The sequence below is a fragment of the Mytilinidion resinicola genome, assembly GCF_010093595.1.
Source record: "Mytilinidion resinicola strain CBS 304.34 unplaced genomic scaffold BDZ99scaffold_31, whole genome shotgun sequence".
NCBI classification, from domain to species: domain Eukaryota; kingdom Fungi; phylum Ascomycota; class Dothideomycetes; order Mytilinidiales; family Mytilinidiaceae; genus Mytilinidion; species Mytilinidion resinicola.
This window is the reverse complement of record NW_022985467.1, coordinates 59,638-78,889: the sequence shown is the minus strand read 5'-3', so window position 1 is coordinate 78,889 and position 19,252 is coordinate 59,638. Positions and strand designations below refer to the sequence as shown.

Genomic DNA, 19,252 nt, shown 5'->3' with positions numbered 1-19,252 from the left:
ACACTCATACGTTACCGTTTGAGGTACTGCAGCATATCATAAAATTTCCGATAAGATCTAAAGGCCTGAGAAGCTTAGAAAGAGATGAAAAGACGACGAGCTCAAAGGTACGCCTTATCACTGTACGTAATGACAAGTTACCATCTGATTTCGGATCTATTATGATTCCTTATAGCACCGCAAGTGTGGGAGAAAGTACTGCATCTCAATATGCTTGTTGTCAATAACGAGAGCTCCCCTGAGAGGAACCTTGGAAAGAGTAGAACATGAAATTGGAGTAAGATTTTAGAATGGTAGTTCTGGATTTTCTAGCTTCAATGAGAAGGTACCTGCCGAGAGATACCCTCTGCGACATATGTGGAGTCTTGGGACATCCTAACCAACCCTAGCCCATCCTTGGGGAATCAAAGCCTTACTTTCGCAATCGATCCCCGATCATCCGATGCTGCACTCTCGAATTGAAGCCTCAATTTTCCGCCCAGCCACTCCTTCCCGACGGCTTCATGCTCTCCAATAACCAGTCGTGAACACCCCCCTAGGAGATGGGCTTCCGGGACGTGGTCGATGGAGTGGAGCGCGTCGAGCGCATGATGCATCCCAAACGGCTTAGCAGAAATTTCCAGTTCTCCCCAATGCGATGCTGGCATTTTGGTCTTAAGCGTCTTCAGCTTCGGGCAATTCTTGAGTAGACAAGCAACCTCCTTAGCTGTATCTACGTTGTAGCGCCTCGTATTTGTCCAAGACGTATTTGCCCAAGAAGAATCGATCCAGCGCAAAGAGATTGTCCTTATGTTATCTCTGCCGAAGCGACCAATTACATGCAAGACTCTGAGGGTAGTCTGTAAGCATACGGTGCCAGTCGTCAAGTCCAAACAAGTGAGTTGAAATAGCCTCGCCGCCATTTCGATCCGGGTCTGTCTATTGGTCGTAAGAAGATTTCGAGCCGTCCTTTGTCCCCGGATGATAGGTAGGTATACGCGGTCAGCTGCGAGTTCCATAACATCGTTGTAGAGAGCTTCGAAGTCATCGATATAGACGCGTAGTTTAGACGGTTTGAGGACTATGCCATAGATCATGACGCGGATTTCGGCTGGGAGTTTGAGGAAAGGGAAGGTAGTTTTGGACATGTGGAGATCCTGAATGTGTGTTAGTCGATCCACAGCTCGTTTCAAAAGAGATACCAACCTTTGGAGAGTCTGCATGAGAGGCGCTTGCACAGATATCTGCCCTAGAAATCTCCTCCACCTCGTCTTCATCCTTGTTGCGATCTCCTGGCTTTCGGAGGAGCCGTCAACATTGTCAGCATGTTCCAATAAGAGGATAGGTCTCATACTTCCTTTCGCTTCGTCGTTGTCACAATTGCTCAATGACATTGGTGAAGACGCGAAGAACTTTGGTGGAGCAGCAGAGTAATATATTGTCGCTGACTAGAAGGACTTCACCGCTCATCTTCACTTTTCATCTAGTCGTGACATCACAGCTATCAAAGTCCATGGTATGTTCAGGGAGACTCGGGATAAGTCTGGGGACGACTCAGTTTGGTTAAGGTAGCTGAGATGCGTCTTGTTCAGAACAGCATTCACATTAGCGTACAGTTAGAGTTCGCTGAATGCAAATTAAACCTGGAGATGATGGTAGAAACTTGTGAACGGATTCATACCGAAACCTCTTAGCTGTCTTTCTAGCAGTGCGGCCTCTCTGGGTTATATGCCGGAAGAGCTCTGACGGGAGAACATAGTCATGTTGTGAAAATAGGGAATCGGATTGTCGCCCTCACCACGCTGGGAATCATATTATCTGCTAGCTGACATTTCTATAACCTTTCCAGATGCCTGTAGCCCGTACTGAATGTACCAGAGAGACCTTTAGAATTTGGACCATGCCGTCCCCTTCCCCCTTCGCTCTCGAGCTGAAGCGTCAACCCGTCGCTTTAGTTTTCTCAATGAAATAGTTCTTCAACTCCACATTTCGACCCACGAGCTTCACTTTCGGAACATGATCCACCGAACAAAGCAGGTCGAAGATGCACCCTTTTTCAAACACCCTTTGCGTCGATCCTGCGCCGCTCTCGTTCGACCACAATCTCGAAGCAGCCGGCGAATAGTTCTGGCGGATGCGTTCATATCTGTCCATTTCTTATCCCACTTCTCCTCTTTCCATTTGTATCCACTCCAATATATGAGTATCGTCGTAATATTGTCCCTACTAAAGCGGCCTATAACTTCTAAAGAAACTGCCGCTTCCATAAGGTAGCTTCTCTTCGTCAAGGACTCAAATCGCTTGACTTGGAAAATTCGCGCTGATAACTCCGTCCGGACTTGTTGGCAGCTAGCGTAGGAAGGGCAAAGGATCAGTGAGGAAAGCATGAGTTGTATTGAGGTGATAACGAGTGGCTATATAGTGAAGAGAGAATAGGGGTTGCAGGGGGCGAGCTGAGTCTTCAGCTGTACATTGCAAGCTGAGAAGTGTACCTTGACAAGCTGAGGCGCGTAGATAGATGTACGTATGAGCATCTAACTGGCTGCCACTTGTCGATTGCATTGAAGCAAATTGAGGGTATGGCGGAATTTCAGCGGCAAGCGAGAGAGGCGTACCCATCGATTGGGGGCTTGATGGTCAGTTTTCGCCGAAATCTGGATTGCCGGCCGCAAATTCGCAGTCTGGTATGGTTGAGGAGCTGGTCGTAGATCATGATGCGGATTTCGGTCGGGAGCGCGAGGAAGGGGAATGGTGGGGGCCGCTAGGAGACGTCAAAGGAGGATCCAGTTGGTCGTTCCGGTAGTGATCTCACCTTCGGAATGTCTGAGATGGTGTTGAGGAGAGGGTCGACACCCGCTTTATTTCTCGGGACCTCCTCCAGCTCGTCATCGGCGTCGGGCTCTTTGGGGCGCTATTCGACTGGTAAAACATATCCGGCTCAGACTTAGAGAACGACTCATACCTTGACTCCCGCCATTTTCGGCAAAGCAAGCGCCTCACGTGGTGGTTGGGGTGAGGAAGAAGGTTGGAAGTGCGGATCAAAATGTTGTCAAAGTAAGCTGGGCTCGTCACGTCATATCCGTACAAACTACCCGAAGTCTTCTTCCGCACTACGCCCTGCAACGCCACGTCTAAGGTGAGTCAAAGAGATTTTAAGCCGCCATAAAGGTTTCACTCACGTTTCAGCGAATCAGCGACCAGTCAAAGCATGCATCAAAATTTTTGTGCGTTGGCAGACAGGTAAACGGGGAGCCTTAAGAAGCGAATGTATTTGGCTACGAGAATAGACTGAAGCGACAGCAGTGCACCATCTTACCATCTTTCCTAATTTAACCTCCCTCGCTCTATGAGTTTTCGCATCGCAGAGCCTACATCTCCCCCCGAATCTTACCATCACCCCCCTACGCCGCCTCCGCCAGCGACCGAATCTCCTTCGCAATCGCCCTCATCTCCTCATACCCACGAGGAAAATCATGATCATGATGATGAAAGAACTGCCTCGCCTCACTCTTCTCACAAAGCTCATACGCCTCCAGCCCAAACTGCTCCTTATCCTCCGGGCAGCGAATATGCAGCGTCGGGATCTTAATCAGCTGCCCATCCAACGCCGCATCCGCCTTCGTCAGCCCCACCGTATTATCCGTCAAAATCCTCCTCCCATTCCCCAACCTCGCAGGGAACAGCGAATTCGAGTCCAAGAGCGGGTTCGCTCTTGCCAGCATCCTGTACAAATTCGCGTCGGCTTCCTCAGGCTTCGGGATGTCAGGCTCGACTTTCTCGTCCATCTCGAGGATGCGGATGGGCGTCGGGCAGTTGATGAAGACGGCGAAGCGGAAGGGAAACTGGTCGGCGGTGGCGGTGGGGTTTTCGACGGCGAAGCGGATGATGGCTTGGGCGGCGAGGGAGGCGCCTTGGGAGTAGCCAAGCACGCCGTCGTAGGGCCCGTCGTCTTCGATGAGCTGGAGCAGCTCTTGCTCTGTTTCGATGACGTTGTAGGGGTCTAGCAGGTCGTAGTACTCCCACAGGCCCGAGTTGGCGAAGGTGTCGGTGTGAATGGCCCAGCCCTCTAGTTGGTGTTAAATATAGGAGCTTAGAGGGAGGCATCCAAGAGAGAAAGAGAGAAAGGGGAATACCTTTGGCGTGCCCGATGGTGCCTTGAACGAACTCAAATTCGAAGTCATCGAGTTGAGAGCGGAAGCCCGCTGGATCTCATCAGCCTGGCGAAGGAGAGGAGGAGGGCTGTGGTTTCTACGGACCCGTCTGCATCTTGAAGATCTGGTTTATTGTCAGCTACGAGAATTCGCCATGTGATTGAGACACCCACGTCGTTGTTAGAGCCGCGTCCATGAAGGCACAGAATTCTCATTTTGAAGGTCTGTGGATGTTTACTGAGTGTGAGGCAGGGAGCTTATCGGATCAGGGTCGAGGCGAGAACAAACTCCTCCCAGATATAGAAGGATGTGAGCGGATACGAGAAAGGGCAGAAACGTGGGAGCACCTTTGAAAGTTGTTGGATGTGACACATGACCCACGCCAAATTGACACTATGAAACAGAGGGGCACGATGTTGAGCAGTGGCTAGGATTTTCTTCTCCACAACATGGCGCCCCAGGGATTTCCCGTTCTTCATGACTCGAGTACCTGCTCCAGGACGTGATAGCAATCCGGGGATCTGCACCCCACGCTCTAGCCGCCTATGGGGTACAGACAAAAGCGGATGGACGAAAATGACGAGGAGAAGGTACATTCATTGCACCTGCAACGCTAACCCGGCGAGTAAGCTGAAGATAAGGATCGACGTATGCGGGGAGACAGGGCAAGGATAGGCTAGGAGATCATATCTCGACCGCCGGACATGCGGGGCTCCCAATACTACAGTATCCCCCCCTGTACGGATTGGACACGATCGTGCGTAGAACAAGGGATTTTACATACAAAAACCCTTGTTTTCCGCATGGTCGTGTCCAGTCCGTACAGGGGGGGATACTGTACACCATATCTTCGAACCATTGCGGAGGTATAGCCGATTCGCGGCTTTCTCGGAGCAGCAACAGGCTGCATGGAGCGTTGAGACGCTGCTCCCAACCAGGGACCAAGCTGGTTGCTTATCAGGAGGTTCCAAGGGGGACGATGTCAGGGCTCCACGGTTGATGCATCAGGGTCTGACAGGATCACTAGACTAAGCCGCGCCTGTATTAGCGGCCGTCAGGCGGGCGCGGATCGCACGTGGCAGGGATAGATCCCAACGGCTATGGCGCGCTTGATCGGCGCTAGGGGATTGGCGCGTCGTGGGGTAACGTGGGACAAAGCAGTCAATTTCGACCTCAACCGTGGTTTCTTTGGGCCTCGTCCGCTGAGCTGTACTTGCATTGCAGTCATAGCTAGCGGTGGGTCACTACAGTCATGCGTCCTCTGTCAATACCATGTACACGGGCCACGATAATACGCCACTAGGGCCGTCGTGAGCCATGGGTGGATTTAGTTCTAGTCCCGTGGATGAGCAGGACCACCAATCGAATTTTACTGGTAGGTACATGGGTAATGTACATTCATGGGTGCGAAACATGTGAAATTCTATGCCTTGTCTTTGTCACTTTAAGTACACAGTCTGGATCTGCTCAACCCTGGCCCCTGTCGCCCCCCCTAGTACGCCGGTGGGTCCTTTGGGCGCGCAAGTGGCACCGGCGCCGGTTTTCAACTCACAACTTCTCTTCATCTTTTTCTCGCTGTACCTGTGGCTCAATGACCCGAATCTCGCTGCTACCCGTGGCGCCTGTTTCCGCGCTAGTGCTGCGAGAATGGCCTTCACCTTGCTGTATTGCAGCGATAAGCGGATTCCAGGGGAGGCAGTAGAAGACAATCGCACAAGCAATCGCAGAAGCAAACCCAAACATGAATGTTTTCTTGATGGTCGCCATCATCGCTTCGAGCACTTGTGGCAAGAGATCAGGGCGCACATCCTGGTGCACACGAGACGGGTTATGCAGGACGGCGGCGGCGAACTCGCCAGGCAACCCTAGCGCAATGATTTTCTTGGTCAGAACCTGGTTGAATATCGTGCTCGAAACAGGCATCGAAACAGATCTGTGCGGGTCGATCAGCGGGTGCACGGTTCACGGAATTGTGCGGTGGAATCCGGAAACTTACGAGCCGAGCATCGAGGAAAGGAACGTCAATCCATTTGCGATGGAGTGGTATTCTTCTCGCAACAGTGTTTGACCGGGCACGACGTTTGCGATTATACAAAAGCCGACGCCGAGACCGAGAAGGACTTCGTACGGAAATACTTTCGACAGTGGGGTGTGAATGGTGAAGGTGAAGGTGACGAGAGCCGAGGCGGCGATCAGACACATCCCTCCGACCATGAAGAATGGATTGTAGAAGCGGACTTTGAAGACGCCTACGGCGGCGATGGTGGAGCCAACGCAGGTGCCTAGCACGTAGGGTAGCAATCGAATTGCACTTGCTTGCGCTGAGCGACCCTGGACGGCCTGGAAGATTACGGTTAGCGATGTAAGAACGGACGTGGTCTGGACTTCTTGGAGTATCGCTCACCTGGAAGAAGTATGAGAGAAAGAAAACGTAATTTATGAAACTGGCGAATAGAAGAAAGAGACCTAAGCATGATCCCCAGACCGTTCGATGTCGAAGAATTTCCCGGGGTAGGAGGGAGATCTCGAGAGGTGTGAGCAGCTCGTGGAGAATGAATGCGACCTGGAGCACGGCAGCCACACAGAGCAATGCGATAACCTCACTCGAAGACCATACCGACGTCGACGCTATCTGGAGCGCGCAGATGAAGCATGTCAGCGCGGCGACGAGTAGCGCTCCTCCGATTGGATCCAGTCGCTTCAGCTTCTGGTAAATGGGAAGCGTGAACAGGTTCGTCCTCGGGTTCTCATTGGGGAACACCACCAAGGCGACGGCAATGGATGCACCTGCAATGGGCGCATTGATCCAGAAGGTCCAACGCCACCCGATCGAATCAGCAATAATGCCGCCCAAAAGGGGTCCCATCATGGAGCAGACACCTAACGCATTGTCAGAAAAGTCTTCAGGCAAGGGGTAGTGAAACGCCTCACCCATGATGACAGCACCCAGACCCTCCAGGAACGTCCGCTTGCTGCGTGGCACAGCAAGCATGATGATCCGGAATGCGCCTGTCAGAATCCCTGCCGCCCCAACCCCTGCGATGGCGCGACCAGCGATAAAAACAGAGGAGGACTTTGCTGCGGCAGAGCAGACTGAGCCTCCTACGGTGTATTAGCTTGTGACGAAGGCTATGTAGAGCAGGGAGGCAGACTAACCAACTAGTATTACCAGCGCGAGGATAAACACCGGTTTGAGTCTCCATAGCGTGTATGATTTGCCGTAGATGGGCATCATAACTGTCATTGGGAGAAAATACGCCGATGCATACCATCCAATATCTCTCGGTACGCGGAAGTCAGCGACCAGGATAGGAAGAATCGTTGCTGCAGATCCACATCGTGTTAGCGTGTGTAGCAAGGGGATTACGGGTGTTTCCACTTGCCTACTGCTGTGTCATCCAAAGCAGTCTGTTGAAGAGAACGTCAGGGAGTTAGCCAATAGTGCTCAGATAGGAAGCGTACTTACCACCATGTATGGGATCATTCCACTCAGGATGATGAGCACCAGCCTCCATCCGCGCGGGTATGAGACGATGAAGTCAACTTCCCCTTGTACGAATTCAATCTGGGTTGCTTCATTTTCGGAGACGCGATATAAATCGCGGAGAGTCTCGACCGAGTTATGTATTGATCGGAGAACCTTGCGGCGATGTGGTACTCTTGGTGGCTCTCCAGCGGCGATTGGAAAAATTGTCGAGGCCATCGTTACGGGTGTGTCAGAGGTGCTCGACTTTTAGCTGGGGAGTGTGGCCGATTAGTATCCTTATTTTTCGCCGGCTTATAGCGGATGCCGTGTGACGACATACCTCTGTTGCAGTATCACGGCTTGGCTGCCGGGTGCTGTCTGGATTGTTCTCCGGAGAAATCATAGCAAGGAGACTAGTGCGTGGAGCATCATGTGCTGGGCTGGGTTAGGGACGACGGCATGAGAAACGTTGTCGCCGGATCTGACATAACCCCTGCCACCTTGGGTGAACGGCAACCCTACTTCTTCTGGCTTAGTAGATTTCTTAACGTTCCTGATGAAAGTGGGTGTCGTGGGAACCCTGGCTCGAGAGGCCCTGGAACGCTGCGTCGCTGGTTGATGCTCTACCTTGATACGTTTTTCGGGCTTTTCGCTAAACATCAACCAATGCAAAGCTGTCTTTCTGTAAGTGTCAATCGTCCCAGGTAATACAAATGCTAGCCAAATCATTGCTCAAGCTGCTTATGACGATAACTCGACCTTACATTGTCATCGTTTTCCTCCAAGGATAAAAATGTCTTCGAAGAGACGCTTGGGGTCGTGGCATATCCCGTAGTCGCGAAGTTCTAAGGCATGATGTGCTCGACCGTCACCCCCCCGGTAATCCCGCGCTCAGGAGTATAGATCGACCGCCATAAGGGCGTCGCAGTACATTGTCCGCGGAGCTGTTCAGACAAGGTGGTCCACGTGGTGTGTAATAGCGTGGTGGAATTGGAAGACGTGGAGTGCATTGACAGGGACTCTATGCACGGACAGCGAGACCTACCTGTTCGCTGGGCGACGGCGACTCCGTTTAATATCCAGCTTTGCATATGCGTCTGCCTTTAAAAACTTCAACCTACTTATCATGGAGTCAATTCCGCTGGGATAGATCAGACATGAGTGGATAATGCCAAAGAATCGTTGCTTGCCACTGCAAGCGAGCATGCAAAGAGGTCTTCTGAGCAGCTGTGCTTGCGTCTGACAGTACCACGGCGAAGCCGATCAGCATCGCCGTGCCTTTTCTGCAGAACACGGTTTCGGTTGCCGCCCAAGTCGAAACATATCGCACATGCTAGATGGCTGCAAGACACCACGGCCCTTCAATTTCAAGTCCCTGGAAATGGTACGACTCCATGCGATGCTCTTACAAAGCTCTGGATAAAGCTAGGGTGTTATTCTTTGTGATCAATTAATGGCTCGCGCTTATTGCTGGCCGAACCCGAAAAACCGACCCCGTCTCAAGACCCTCCAATAAATCAATGCCAAAGGTCCTTTTGCCCGGATTGCGAATCCTCAGCAGTCTGGACTAACAGTCCACACATCTATCCCGCATGACTCGCCTCTCCGCATCTAATAACGGCTGTGGGGTAGTCCCCACTCCAAGCCCCCATGGTATCAGAACCTTATCTGCTTCGAGAACTCTATGGCGAATCTGGTCTGGGGTACATTTTTCTGGGGTACAGATACGAGGATGCCATGTTTGGGGGAAAGTTTCGGTCTAATTCCTGAGTCTAAAAGGAGACCAATACACCGAGCTAAGAAGCTCTACGGGAATAGTATATCTACCCCACCGCCATCCACGGATCTTCTCCATCAACCCAGAAATCTCAACATTTCTTCCTGCCCTTTGATACCCAGCCGCAAGGTTCTTGTACGTTTGCCATTGGTCCCTGACCCATCATGTCTCCTCACGCCAATGATACGCCCGCTTACGAGTCGAATGAGCTCAGCGGAAATGGTAATGCGGATGCTCTCAACGACTTCCCCATTGCCATCATTGGCATGGCTTGTCGCTTTCCTCAGGATGCGGAAAATACGGAGAAGTTCTGGGACCTTCTCATCAATGGTCGTTCCGCGATGACCGAGTTTCCCCCGGAGAAGATGACCACCGAAGCTCATTACCACCCGGACCCTGCTCATGCTGGCACTGTAAGTCTCATCACGTGTTATATTACTACATTCCTAACGTGTGGATTTCAGACAAGCTGCAGAGGTGGCTACTTCATGAAGCATAATGGAGCTGCCTTTGATGCACCATTCTTCAACATCACTAAGAGTGAAGCTATGACCATGGATACCCAGCAACGTCTTCTAATGGAAAACGTGTACGAATCCCTAGAAAATGGTAATGAGCTCTTTGCAACGACTTTGAAATAAGCACTCCCACTAAACCCAAACAGCTGGACTGCCGCTGGATACCGTTATTGGTTCTAACACCTCCGTCTATGTTGGTGCATTTTCAATCGATTGCAGCGATATCTTCACCGCAGATCACGAAGCGATCATGAAGTACTCGGCGACGGGAAACTCCCTCGCAATCTTGTCCAATCGTATCAGCTACTTCTACGATTTAAAAGGTACCAGTATATCGGTCGATACTGCTTGCTCTAGTAGCATGGTCGCTTTCCACCTTGCGTGTCAAGATCTTCGCAATGGAAACTCTGAAATGGTATGCTCTTTTTTCTCCAATCGCTAGAGACATGCTTTAACTTCTCTGCAATAGTCCATCGTCGGCGGCGCAAACATCCTTGAGAACCCCGACAAGATGTACCGCATGAGCAACAACGGCTTCCTCTCCCCGGACAGCAAATGCTACAGCTTCGACTCCCGCGCAAACGGCTACTCTCGAGGCGAGGGCGTTGGATCTCTCATCCTCAAGCCTCTGGACGCCGCCATCCGCGACGGGGACGTCATCCGCGCCGTAGTCCGCTCAACCGGACTCAATCAGGACGGCAGAACCCCTGGTATGACGCTCCCTAGCAAAAACGCCCAAGAGACTCTCATTCGGAAGGTCTACGCCAATGCTGGGCTTGACCTGAGGGACACCGAATTCATCGAGGCTCATGGCACCGGTACGGCTGCTGGCGACCCTATCGAAGCGAGTGCCATCGCAGCTGCCTGGAGCGAGCGGAAGGGCGAGAATCCGCTCTATGTTGGCGCTGCCAAAGCCAACATTGGCCATTTGGAGGGATCTTCAGGTGTAGCGGGCCTGATCAAGACTGTCATGGTCCTTGAGAAGGCTGTCATTCCGCCGAACATCAACTTCGAGAAGGTTAACCCGAAGATTCTTCCAGAGAAATGGGGTATTGCGGTAAGTGCTTCCTTCATCTACGTTACCCCCTTCCTTGCTTCACCCACTAACGAACATAGTTCCCTACCAAACCTATGCCTTGGCCAACTGAAGGCCCCAGGAGGGCGTCTATCAACTCTTTCGGCTTTGGAGGAACGAATGCTCATGCTGTTCTTGATGACGCGTACAACTTTCTCAACAGCCGTGGTCTCCGTGCCGCTCACTATTCGGCTTCGAAACCTCCATCTCTGGCAGAGATCATGGAGGGACTGGCAGAGGAGGCCGCACCGGTCGAAGTTACTGATGAAGACTCCAACGGTGTCTCAAATGGAATTCCTGACGATATCTCTAACGGGATCTCTAATGGCTTATCCAACGGCAACACCAACGGTGCCTCCAACGGCCTCTCTAACGGGCACTCCAACAGCCTCTCCAATGGCCACTCCAACGGCGCTTCCAATGGCGTATCCAACGGTGTCTCTAATGGCATCTCTGTGTCTAATGGCATCTCCAATGGCGTGGCCACCCAGTCAACCACAAGTAGGGTCTTTGTCCTATCCGCGTCCGACGAAGCGGGAATCAAACGCGCTGCCGACGGCCTTAGCAGCTACCTTGCTTCCATTCCCCCTCCTAAGAATGAGGACGTGTACCTCGACAGCCTGGCTTATACGTTGTCGGAGAAGCGTACGCTATTCTCCTGGAAGGCCTTTGTTGTTGCGAGCTCTCTTGCGGATCTTACCAAACAGCTCGCCGAAGGAGCTAAAGCACCCAAGCGCACACGAGCTCGTGAGGTCCCTACTCTGGGGTTCGTCTTCACCGGCCAAGGAGCACAATGGCATGCCATGGGCCGCGAGCTATTGTCGTACCCCATCTTCAGGCGAAGCGTTCAGGATGCATCCGACTACCTCCGATCCCTTGGCAGTGTCTCCAACATGATGGGTAAGTTACTCCACTCTTATTGAAGTCAAGTGCAACCGCTAAGCGATCCCTCAGATGAGCTACTCAAGGACAAAGAGTCAAGCAATATCGGCCATCCAGTTCTCAGTCAGACACTTTGCACTGTTCTACAAGTCGCATTAGTCGATCTACTCAACGCCTGGAACATCGCACCGACTAGAGTCATTGGCCACTCTTCTGGTGAGATTGGTGCCGCTTATTGTGTCGGAGCCCTATCCCGAGAGTCAGCGTGGAGGATCGCATACTCCCGAGGTGTTGTGTCTGCTAGCCTTATGGGTGGCAAGGGCGCCATGATGGCCGTCGGGATGACCGAACAAGCCCTTCAGCCTTTCCTCGACCAAGTTGACAATGAGCTATCCGGCGAGCTTGTCAAGGCTTGCTACAACAGCCCAAAGAACATCACCGTGTCGGGCGATGAGGCTAAGATCGATCTTCTGAAGACGAAGTTGGATGCCGAGAACGTGTTCGCAAGGAAGCTCAACGTTAAGAACGCCTACCACTCTGCCCATATGAAGGCGGTTGCAGATGAGTACCTCAGACTAATTGGAACTATCGAGAAGGGCTCTGCCGCCGTAGGCAAGAAGCCCCAGATGTTCTCTACGGTCATCGGACAGCAGGTTCCCCTCCTAAAACTCAGCAACCCTCAATACTGGGTCGATAACATGGTCTCGCCCGTGCGCTTCACCCAGACCCTCGAAGCGATGTGCTCAAACACGGGAGGAAAGTCGAAGCTTCGTGCCGAGCGCGGTGCCGACATAGCCATCCAGCATTTGGTTGAGATTGGTCCCCACTCAGCTATGCAGAGCGCCATTCGGGATACGATGGCCCTACAGACGATATTCTCCAGCATTGGATATTCAACTGTGCTCACACGGAACGTCTCCGCGGTAACGACAAGTCTTCAAGCCGCTGGCGGCCTGTTCTGCCTAGGCTACCCAGTCGACCTCAACGCTCTCAACTACTCGTCTCGGATCCCTTTCACGAAGAATCACCTTCATCCCCAGATGCTCATCGACCTACCTCCGTACAAGTTCAACTACAGCCGCACATACTGGCCTGAGACTCGGATGAGCAAGAACTTCCGCTTCCGTAAGCATCCTCGCCATGATCTGCTCGGTGCCCCGGTCACCGATTGGGACCAGGACGAGCCAAAATGGAGACAGCACATCCGCGTAAGCGAGATTCCATGGGTCAAGGATCATAAGGTCACGAGCAGCAACGTCTACCCTGGAATGGGATACGTTGTCATGGCTATTGAGGCCATCAAACAGCTTGCAGGACCAGATGCCAACATCTCTGGATATCGCCTTCGCGACGTCAACATCAAGGCGGCGCTACAGGTACCTGAAACTGAAGATGGAGTCGAAGTTGCCTTCTCCATGCGACACGTTACCGAGTCCAGTCTCGCCGGGTCCGTGGGCTGGTGGGAATTCAGAGTCTCGTCGTACAACCCCAACACCGATGGCTGGAACGAGCATTGTCGGGGCATGGTATCCGCTGAGCCTGCCACCGAGACTGGCCAGGTTGATGCAGGCAGAGAAGCTGCACTCGAGGCAGAGAGCCAGAAGCAAATGCTCGCTGATGCTATTGAGAGGTGCAGCGCTCCTTTCGACATGTCTCGAGCATACTCCGAACTCTACGGTATCGGCCTTGCGTATGGCCCAACATTCCGAAACCTTTCCAACGTATGGCGCGCCAGTGAAGCCAAGGAGGCACGAGGTACCATTACAATTCCCGATGTTAAGGCTATCATGCCGAAGCACTATCAGCTACCGCATGTCATCCATCCCGGTACCTTGGACAGTATGCTACATATCTTCCTTGCTGCCATCCAGGATGAGGGAGCAGGCCTTACCGAGCCCATGGTGCCAGTGTTCGTGCGAGAACTCTGGGTCAGCAGCGATCTCAGCAAAGAGCCCAATCAGACCTTCAACTGCCACGGCACTGTAAAGAAGACAGGCCACAGCAAGATCGAATCGACGGTCCGCGCATGGGACGAGCATACCAACACGGTCAAGGTCTTGATCAAGGATATTCAAGCCACTCCTTTGCAAAATAACTCCACCGGAGGCGGCGATCGAGACCTCAGCTGGAATGTGGAATCAAAGCCGGATATCGACCTTCTCAGCACCAAGCAGAGCGTATCGTATTTCAAGATGATTGCCAAGAAGCCGAAGCTGAATGATGCTGAGATGACCAAGCTTTCCCACGATCTCAATCTAGCGTCAACCATCTACATCCGCGACGGTCTCAAGGAGGTATCTAAAACCACATTGGAAGGGCTCCCGGACCACAACCAAAAGTATCTCGAGTGGCTCCATCACATGGAAGAGCGCTATCAGAAGGGGACTATCTTCCATCAGACACCAGAGTGGGAAACCCTCATGAACGACCCCGCGCGCAAAGAGAAGTTCCTTCAAGAAAAGTGCTTCCAGGAAGACTCAAGCCCAGAGTTCAAGCTCATCGCCCGTATCGGTGCTGCCATCCCAGCGATCTTGCGACAAGAGGCAGATGCGTTGCAGCTCATGTTCGGCGACGATTTGCTCGATCACTACTATGCAGAGCTTGAAGGCAATGTCATCATCCAAGACACTCTTCGCGCATACCTTAGCACGCTGAGCCACAAGTATGTCAACCTCAAGGTTATCGAAATCGGTTCTGGCACTGGAGGCACGACTCTTCCTGTGATTGAGGCTCTCAGCCCTGTCGGCAAGGACGGCAATATGTCCAAGAGCTCTAGGCTGTCGCAGTTCACATACACTGATATCTCGGCTGGATTCTTCGACAAGGCGAAGGCCAAGTTCAAGCCGTGGAAGAACATCATGGAGTTCCGCCGGCTCGATATCGAGAAGGATCCCATCGCCCAAGGATTCGAGGCTGGCACCTACGACATCGTGCTTGCAGCCAATGTGCTTCACGCCACTCAGGATCTGACCAACACCCTTAGCAATGCCCGCAAGTTGCTCCGTCCGGGTGGGAAGCTGCTTCTCCACGAGGGTATTGGTCTCGAGCTTCTCAGCGTTCCACTCGCGTTTGGCACGCTCTCCGGCTGGTGGTTGAGCGTCGAGCCTTACCGAAGATGGGGTCCTCTCGTCGACGAGAAACACTGGGACCAAGCCTTCAAGGCGGCAGACTTCACTGGTACTGATCTGATTCTTCCAGATTACCAGGACGACCTGATCCACTCGCAGAGCTTGATGATAGCCAATGCCGTGGACCCTGCTCCAGTGGAGCGTCAGTACCCAGATACCATCGTGCTCACGACCGAGGCGCAAAGCAAATCTCCCCTCGTTTCATCGGTGGTTGAGTCTCTGGAGAATTTCGGCCTTCACGGTGTGAAGGTCGTTGACTGGAAGGATCTCGCCGGCATTGACGTGAAGGAGACCACGTTCGTTTCATTGCTGGATCTCGACCATCCCGTGCTTCTGGATATCGAAGAGTCCGATTTCAACAACCTTCGAAAGTTGATCCTAACAGCTCAGGGAGGCCTATGGATTGGTAAATCCGCCATCGTTCATCCTGAATCAGCTATCGCTACCGGCTTCATTCGAACCGCTCGCTGGGAACGCGACCTGGATACTTGCGATCTAGTACTTCTCGGTCTGGAGGATGGCGAACTCAAATCAGACGCACAGACGGCGAAGCAAATCAGCAAGCTCTTCGATCATCACTTCATCACCACCACATCCAATAGGAACGAGGAATACAATTCCTCGGACGGCATACTATCCATCCCCCGCCTGATCCAAGCTGACTACATCAACTCCTTCCTCGCCTCGAAGGTCACCAAAGCCGAGCCCCAGATCCAGGCCTTCGGCGCTGATCCCACGCGAGCCTTGAAGCTCAGCACCGACGCGCCCGGTCTACTCAACCGCCTCATGTTCATCGATGACCCCGTCTACCCCAAGCCGCTAGAGCCCGAAGACGTGGAGGTCGAGATCAAAGCCACCGGTCTCAACTTCCGCGACATCATGTCCGCCATGGGCGAAGTCAACGGCGATGTCCTGGGTGCGGAGGGCGCCGGATACATCACCCGCGTTGGCTCCAATGTCACCAAGGTCAAGAAGGGGGATCGTGTCATGATCATGGCGGATCAGACGGGTTGCTTCAACACGTACGCGCGCAGTGACCAGCGCTGTGTGTCCCAGATTCCGGATGATATGAGCTTTGAGGTTGCGGCGAGTATCCCGGTCATCTATTGCACGGTGCTGTATTGCTTGAATGATATTGGGCGGTTGTTGAAGGGCGAGACAATTCTTATTCATGCTGCGGCTGGTGGAGTTGGCCAGGCCGCTATTATGGTTGCGCAAGACAGAGGCGCGTTACTCTCCTTTGAGGTCATCGAGCAGTATACTAACTTTTTTACCAGGTGCCGAGATCTTCGCCACCGTCTCCACTCACGAGAAGAGGGATATCTTGATCAACCGATATGGCATCCCAGAAGACCATATCTTCTCCAGTCGTGATCTGTCCTTCGTTAAGGGTATCATGCGCATGACCAACGGCAAGGGTGTCAATGTGGTGCTGAACTCACTTGCTGGAGAAGCTCTACGAAGGACATGGGATTGTATCGCGTACTTTGGCCGCTTCCTTGGTATGTCCCCAGCCCCAGGTAATAGGACCATTCGCTAATCTAGATTCCAGAAATCGGAAAGAGAGACATCCTCTCCAACGGCCGTCTCGAGATGTTCCAGTTCTCCAAGAGCGTCATGTTTGCTTCCTGCGATCTAGAGACCGTCATCAAGCTCGATAAGCCGCTATCTGAGCGGCTGCTTGAAGACACGGTAGCGCTCTGGAACAAGAAGGTCATCGGAGCCACTACTCCCTTCACTGTCTACAACTATGGAGAGCTAGAATCTTCATATCGTCTTCTGCAGTCTGGCAAGCACATCGGTAAAGTTGTGCTTACGTCTGATCCTTCGCATATGGTTCAAGCTCTTCCCAAGCAGAAAGCACCACATCGTTTCTGCCGCGACAGCTCCTACGTTCTCGCCGGCGGCCTCGGTGGTCTAGGGCGTAGTATGGCGTTGTGGATGGTGTCGCAAGGAGCCCGCAACCTCATCTTCCTCTCCCGATCCGGAGCCGCAAGCGACGAAGCGAAGAAGACCGTGAAGGAGCTGGAGGAGCTAGGATGCACCGTCCGCGCCTTCGCCTGCGACATCAACAGCAAGACGGCTCTCGAGTCAACACTCGCCCAGTGCATTCGTGATATGCCTCCCATCGGCGGCTGCATCCAAGGCGCCATGCAACTCCGAGTAAGCTCCCGCACCCCATACTCCCTCACATATCCTAACAATCCACCAGGACTCTTCACTCGAGCTCATGACTGTCGACCAATACAACCAAGCCCTCAACCCCAAAGTGCACGGCTCACGCAACCTGCACGAAGCCCTCCCGCACGACCTCACCTTCTTCATCATGCTCTCCTCCTGCTGCGGCATCATCGGCAACCGCGGGCAAGCCAACTACGCCGCGGGCAACACGTATCAAGACGCCCTCGCGCACCACCGGCGCTCCAAGGGCCTCGCGGCCACCGCGCTCGACCTCGGCGCCATGCTGGGCGTCGGCTACATCGCCGAGAACCAGGATAAGACGGCCAACCCGGCGCTGGGCAACCTCGCCTTCGCCAGCGACGCGATCCGCGAGGACGAGTTCCACGCGCTGCTCGAGTACCACATGGACGCGCGCAACGCGACGCGCGCCGACGCGGTCAAAACGCAGGTCGCGATTGGGCTGGGGTCGAGCGCCAGCTACAAGTGGAAGGGGATGCCCGAGCCGGGCTTCATGAAGTACCCGCTTTTCACGCAGCTGCACGTCATGTCGGAGTCGGCGAGCAACGAGGGCGAGGAGGACTCGTCGCTCAACACGAAGGCGGCGCTGCGGGCGGCGAAGAGCTTTGAGGAGGCGGCGGCGACGGTGGGGGAGGCGGTGGTGAGGAAGTTGTCGAGCGTGATGAGTTTGCCGGTTGAGGACTTTGATCCGGGGAAGCCGATTCATCATTATGGGGTGGATTCGCTGGTGGCGGTTGAGTTTAGGAATTGGTTCTCGAAGGATCTCGGGGCGGATATTCCGGTATTGGATATTATGGGGAACGATTCGATTGCGCAGTTGGCGGGGAAGATTTCGAAGACGAGTAAGTTGGTTAAGATTGTGGAGGAGGTGGAATAGAGGTGGTGTAGAGTTGGTGTAGAGTTGGTGTAGAGTTGGTGTAGAGTTGGTGTAGAGTTGGTGTAGAGTTGGCGTAGAGTTGGTGTAGAGTTTCTTTCGATTTGTATGGTACGCGTAGTTTTCATCTGCGATTTTTGTCTCTTGCGGTTTTCTTTCTGCTTTCCATATTGCGAGAGAACATATATTAGTATCTATAGTGTTAATTAGTATTCGTATTTAAGTCGTTCTAGAAAGATTACTGAACTCTGTGCTAAGCTGTGCAATCGTATCGTTGAAGTCTACAGGATGCGGAGCTGAAGGACGAGCAGCGGAGGATAACGGACGTGAGTATCGCTGCTGATATAGTCCATCTACTCAAGTCTGACAAGAACCTCCAGACCTTATATAGACCTTAACGCATCGTCACCTCTTTTGGGAAACATTTGGCACCGGAATGCGGATCAGGTGAAGCCGTTCCCGGGGGGGTGGCGGTTCCAGTCTTTTGCTTCTGATCGAGCCCGGCTAATGGCTTGGGGAGGTGCTTCAATCTCCAAAGGTTGAAGGAGAGTATACGCCGGGCGGAAGCACAGGAGATCGTGACAGTTCCAGAGTGGAGTGAGTACCAAGTGCCTATACTCTCGCCCTTAATTGTGCAATGGAGATGGGAACTATGACTAGCATATGGCGATATGTGGCAAAGAGAAGAGGCTCGGAAACAAAAATGAAGGTCTTTCGACTGCGTAAATTACCAGACTTTTGGAGAAAGATCTTGAAGAGAATGCAGGAGCAAAAACTAATTTGACTGAGAACGGTCAAGCCAGGTGGGTTATTCTTGCGGTTTACGGAGATATGACTGGCAGACTGTCCATTGATACATCATCAGTTGCTAGATCACACTGTGTTTAATGAGAGATTCAAATCCTGGAAGATATCTGTTTCTTAATTATTTGGCGTCTGGAGACGACACAACTCCGCCCGTAGGTCCTTTGAAAATGGACCTGACTAGACATAACGTAGACCGAAGCTTTCAATGCTAGAATATGTAAAGCGTAGGGCATGAACACAAAGCCGCTCCCTACGCATAGATGCGATATTTATCCCTAGCACATGTGTACACTTGCCTATCACTGCTTGAAGTCTTGTAGTACATTATTGAAAAATGTAAAGGGGCCTTTTTGTCAAGTCTGACAGCTCTCGCAGCCACCCGGATTGCTCAATTTG

The 19,252-nt window shown here is 52.6% G+C and overlaps 5 protein-coding genes across 5 annotated transcripts; 1 reads left to right on the top strand and 4 right to left on the bottom strand.

Annotated features, from left to right (window-relative positions):
• Positions 1-404: 404 nt before the first annotated feature.
• On the bottom strand, positions 405-1,373 carry BDZ99DRAFT_482700 (uncharacterized protein; the record flags this gene model as incomplete). Its single annotated transcript, XM_033722508.1, has 1 exon — positions 405-1,373. The coding sequence occupies one exon, from the start codon at positions 1,371-1,373 to the stop codon at positions 405-407; it is 969 nt and encodes a 322-aa protein (XP_033569526.1).
• Positions 1,374-2,569: 1,196 nt separating this feature from the next.
• On the bottom strand, positions 2,570-2,956 carry BDZ99DRAFT_527287 (uncharacterized protein; the record flags this gene model as incomplete). The annotated part of the gene is made up of 3 exons (XM_033726233.1): positions 2,570-2,740; positions 2,792-2,890; positions 2,942-2,956. 3 exons carry the CDS (start codon positions 2,954-2,956, stop codon positions 2,570-2,572), a joined length of 285 nt encoding a protein of 94 aa, XP_033569525.1.
• Positions 2,957-3,380: 424 nt separating this feature from the next.
• On the bottom strand, positions 3,381-4,436 carry BDZ99DRAFT_550843 (uncharacterized protein; the record flags this gene model as incomplete). Its single annotated transcript, XM_033726995.1, has 4 exons — positions 4,304-4,436; positions 4,236-4,254; positions 4,113-4,181; positions 3,381-4,045 (listed from the first exon to the last, which is right to left on the bottom strand). Exons 1-4 carry the CDS (start codon positions 4,343-4,345, stop codon positions 3,381-3,383), a joined length of 795 nt encoding a protein of 264 aa, XP_033569524.1. The 5' UTR covers positions 4,346-4,436.
• A 1,242-nt stretch (positions 4,437-5,678) lies between these two features.
• Positions 5,679-7,833, bottom strand: BDZ99DRAFT_527285 (MFS general substrate transporter; the record flags this gene model as incomplete). Its single annotated transcript, XM_033726232.1, has 6 exons — positions 5,679-6,063; positions 6,127-6,470; positions 6,535-7,010; positions 7,062-7,232; positions 7,287-7,454; positions 7,593-7,833. The coding sequence occupies 6 exons, from the start codon at positions 7,831-7,833 to the stop codon at positions 5,679-5,681; spliced, it is 1,785 nt and encodes a 594-aa protein (XP_033569523.1).
• A 1,704-nt stretch (positions 7,834-9,537) lies between these two features.
• Positions 9,538-18,052, top strand: BDZ99DRAFT_401382 (uncharacterized protein; the record flags this gene model as incomplete). Its single annotated transcript, XM_033716226.1, has 10 exons — positions 9,538-9,786; positions 9,838-9,982; positions 10,038-10,306; positions 10,361-10,948; positions 11,008-11,134; positions 11,237-11,866; positions 11,921-16,205; positions 16,234-16,478; positions 16,529-17,139; positions 17,189-18,052. 10 exons carry the CDS (start codon positions 9,538-9,540, stop codon positions 18,050-18,052), a joined length of 8,013 nt encoding a protein of 2,670 aa, XP_033569522.1.
• Positions 18,053-19,252: the final 1,200 nt, after the last annotated feature.